This window comes from Columba livia, chromosome 29 (assembly GCF_036013475.1).
Source record: "Columba livia isolate bColLiv1 breed racing homer chromosome 29, bColLiv1.pat.W.v2, whole genome shotgun sequence".
In the NCBI taxonomy this organism is placed as follows: domain Eukaryota; kingdom Metazoa; phylum Chordata; class Aves; order Columbiformes; family Columbidae; genus Columba; species Columba livia.
Window position 1 is genome coordinate 2,807,469 of NC_088630.1, and position 4,327 is coordinate 2,811,795.

The 4,327-nt window shown below is 50.4% G+C and overlaps 1 protein-coding gene across 1 annotated transcript; it reads left to right on the top strand.

The window, feature by feature from the left end:
- The first annotated feature begins 1,687 nt into the window (after positions 1-1,687).
- Positions 1,688-4,327, top strand: LOC135576646 (olfactory receptor 14A16-like). Its single transcript, XM_065043352.1, has one exon. It carries the CDS (start codon positions 2,828-2,830, stop codon positions 3,791-3,793), a length of 966 nt encoding a protein of 321 aa, XP_064899424.1. The 5' UTR covers positions 1,688-2,827; the 3' UTR covers positions 3,794-4,327.

Sequence of the window (4,327 nt, forward strand, 5' to 3'; positions counted from 1 at the left end):
CGGGACCCTCCTGGGCAGCAGAGCTTGTGTCCACATGGCAGCAGCTTCTATTGGCAGCAGGTTCTTCTATTCTCGGCTGCACACAGGGCCTGTGCTCTCTGTGTCTTTATAGGAAATAAAGGCATCTTTAGAAAATTTTCTTTTCTGAAATCCTTCCTCCAAGGCCTTTTTGAGCTGCAGGGACAGTTTCTGTGTCATGAGCAGAGGACAAAAGTGTCCCTGATCTGCAGGGATGACAAGATGCTGCTGAATGGCGCACTGTGAAAACGGTTTATCTGTTGCTTGACTGTGTTTGCAAGGGGGTGAGTATGAGGTGGTGGAGAGAAGAAACAGCAGTTTGAGAATTTAGGTAAACAAGTGGAGACCCCAGTGTGATGGCTCTTGTGTTCCTGGACTACCCTACATCCACTGCCTAGAGAAGGGACAGACATGCCACACTGCAGTGGTGGCAATCAGTGGCTCACACAAAGGCAACGAATCTCTGTGCAACGCTGTCCGGGTATCTGTCACACACTCGCTCTGAGTGGGAATGGCTTTACTGTGCTGTACCTGCCAGCTCCATGTAGATACGTGTGAGAGCCTTGGCATCTCACCTAGCACTACAGGCCTCTAGTTGGGCATTGAATAGCATAACTGCCTGGAATTTGATTAGGCAATGTGTAGATGAAAACCATCATTATAGTCAATGGAGATCTAGTCAACACAGCTGATGGAAAAGATGGAGGGAAACTTGGCTGTCCTTATGATACAGGACACCTTTTGGTCAGATGGCAGCACTGACTGACAAACAAATCATAAATAAGGACAGTGCCAGTGGGATGAACAAGCTTGGACAACCTCTGGAACCTCCGAAGTCACCAGGTATTTCATCTGAACAGCTCACTCCTGACCTACATCTTCATTACTTACCATGGAAGCTGAGACAAGGAGCTCACATACAGGTGCCTATTTAATGCACACCTGAACAGCAGCAAGCGGAATCCCAGCTCTCAGGGCTTTGTGGCAGCTGTGGCAGAGAGCTGAGTCCACTTCCAGCGCTAACAGTAGAAACACAGGATGAGATACTTTAACTGACTGAGCTGACTCCCCTCAGAAGTGGTAAAGCAGATCCCTGCCTGTCATTGGCTGGGTGTCCAGTCTGATAATAACACAAAAAAAGGAATTTTTAGAAGTAACTCTATCTCTGAGAGAAGAACTGACACTGCTGGGAATAAGAGTTTCTCCCCAGCTGAGGGAGGGAGCATCAGTGGTGACTTCAGCCTGTTTCACAGCAGGTTCTCCTGGAGCCCCAGGGACACCTGGAGGGAGCCCAGAAGGCCAAGAAAAAGCGCCACCTTGGGCCGCTCCTCTGCTGCTGAGCTGGGCTGGGCTCTAAGATGGAGGGAGCTCATGGCAACCAGGTAGCACTGTAAAGAGATAGCTCTGGCCAGGAGCAGCTCCTCTGCAAAGCGCAGCAGGGCTGAGGGCACTGCCTGCAGCACCGAGGGGAGAGGAATGAGAAAGGAAGAGCTTAAAGGTGATCTCTTGTTCATGCAGAAACGTTCACAACTTCTGACACAGTAAGTCTGTGGGAGTGGGGACATTCAGATGAGCATCCTGGAGGGATCTTCTAGAGCTGGTACATCCCATGGCTGATAAGAGCTGTTTAGATGACTGTCCTGACTGGTCTTGTGTGGAGAAGGAGGACACACTCTGTAGCAGGGCTTCCCTGCTACATCATGAGAGGAGAAAGGCATAGCAACTGCCTTCTCTGAGAGATAGCTGCATCAGTGTGAAGCTGGGGGTGCAGGATGGGTGCCCAGGGCTGTCCTGCAGAGCAGGGTCCCTGCACCCCAGGACTGTGTGCTGGGCAGGGACTCTGCCGCCTGCCAGGGTCAGTACTGAACCTGCCCAGGGAGATCCCCACGGTGCTGTGAGGAGAAGCTGTGTGTGGAAGAGGCAACCCCTGGCAGGACACGCAGGGTCCTGCTGTTCAGAGGGTGCTGCATGGGACAGCACTGCTGACAGCTCCAAATTACCCCCAGGGTATTTCCAAGGGGACTTTTCAAGAAGAAGGTCAAAATGGAGATTATCTAAAAGGGAAGGAGTCTGTGCTCTGAATTTTCTGCTCTTGGTTGGATCAGAGTGCAATGGGAGTTAATATTTTATTCTTCTCCTCTGGAGAAGGCACTCAGATCCCAGTTCTCTTTAGGATATTCTGACTTGCCCCTGATTCACTGCCCATAAAGAGATGCTTCTGGTCAGGGCTCCACTGCCAGAGGGGTCTGCAGGGCAGAGCTGAGCAGACAGTAAGTGAGATGGGGACTATGAGCACAAACAGGGATGAAACATGGGGAGAGAGAAGCAGCTCCTGGCAGGGACAGCTCCAGACATCAGGGACGGGAGTAGGAACGGAGAAGGAGCTGCTGACAGAAATGCTGTTGGAAGACAAAATTCAGGCACGTCCCTGCCATCCACCACAGTGCAGACACTTTCCTGGAGCAATTTCCAGGTCTCACACCCAGCATAGCATCTGCCCCCAGGGTCGTGAGGTTTCAGGCTGAGTCCTCTTGGAAGCGTGACCCCAAAGAAGAGAAATTCCTGAGTACCTGTCTGTCTGTCCCTGTCTTTCCTGCCTTGACAGGAACATTGGGATACTTGTGTGTTCACAGCAGAGCTCCCTGCTCCCAGAGACACAGTCAGTCAGCACAGAGCAGAGCTCATGAAAGGGCCAAGGCAGTCTAGGGGATTTGCATGAGAAATTGAATAGATTTTCCTCAAAGAACTCTGCCCTAACTGCTCACTGCCTTTTCCTACTTGGACAGGTCATCATGACCAGGGGCAGAAGATGTCCAATAGCAGCTCCATCACCCTGTTCCTCCTCATGGAGTTTGGAGATACAAAGGAGCTGCAGCTCTTGCACTTCTGGCTCTTCCTGGGAACCTACTTGGCTGCTTTCCTTGCCAACAGCATCATCATCATCACCATAGCCTGGGACCAGCACCTCCACACCCCCATGTACTTCTTCCTGCTCAACCTCGCCCTCCTCGACCTGGGCTGCATCTCCACCATTGTCCCCAAATCCATGGCCTGTTCCCTCTGGAACACCAGGGCCATTTCCTACATAGGATGTGCTGCACAGCTCTTTCTGTTTGTGTTTTTCATTTCAGCAGAGTACTTTCTTCTCACAGTCATGGCCTATGACCGCAATGTTGCCATCTGCAAACCCCTGCACTACGGGACCCTCCTGGGCAGCAGCGCTTGTGTCCACATGGCAGCAGCTGCCTGGGCCACTGGGTTTCTCAATGCTCTGCTGCACACGGCCAATACATTTTCACTGCCCCTGTGCAAGGGCAAGGCTGTGGACCAGTTCTTCTGTGAAATCCCCCAGATCCTCAAGCTCTCCTGCTCAGATGCCTACCTCAGGGAATTTAGACTTCTCATGTTTATTGCTATTGTCTATTTGGGGTGTTTTGTGTTCATTGTGGTGTCCTATGTGCAGATCTTCAGGGCCGTGCTGAGGATCCCCTCTGAGCAGGGACGGCACAAAGCCTTTTCCATGTGTCTCCCTCACCTGGCCGTGGTCTCCCTGTTTTTTATCACTGTCATATTTTCCTATCTGAAGCCCCTCTCTTTCTCCTCCCCATCCCTGGATCTGGTGGTGTCTGTTCTGTACTCAGTGGTGCCTCCAGCAGTGAACCCCCTCATCTACAGTATGAGGAACAAGGAGCTCCAGGATGCAGTGTGGAAACTGGTGACTGGATGCCTGCCAGAAGCTACAAAGTGTCTATGTTCTTCAACATATGACACATAACATAACTCATCTCACTGTCTCCATGTCACCAAACCTGTCAGAGTTCAGGGAGCATCTGGAGGATGCTCTTAGTCATATGGTTTAGGTCATCCTGCAAGGACCAGGGAGTTGGACTTAATGATATATATGGATCCCTTTCAGCTGGTGATGTTCTATGACTCTGTGACCTGCAAAGTTGCTGAGGGTGTACTGTGTATATAATTTATTAAGATATTAAACAGTATTCATCCCAGAATGGACAATTGACAGAAACTGCTCATTCCTTGTTTTCACTTGAACATGAGTTATTGACTGTTTTGACACAGCCATCCAGTCAGTTCCTTATCCATCTATCCATCACACCAATATCTCAGCAATTTTTTGGTGGGGGCTGCATGGAAAGTCTTATAGTAACCCAGACAGATGACATTCATAGCTCTTCCCTTGTCTACTGATGCAGTCACTCCTTCAGAGGAGTCCACTACCTTAGTCAGGCACAATTCACCCTTGGTTCAGCCTTGTGAACTGTCTCTAATCACCTCTGTGTGTTCCATA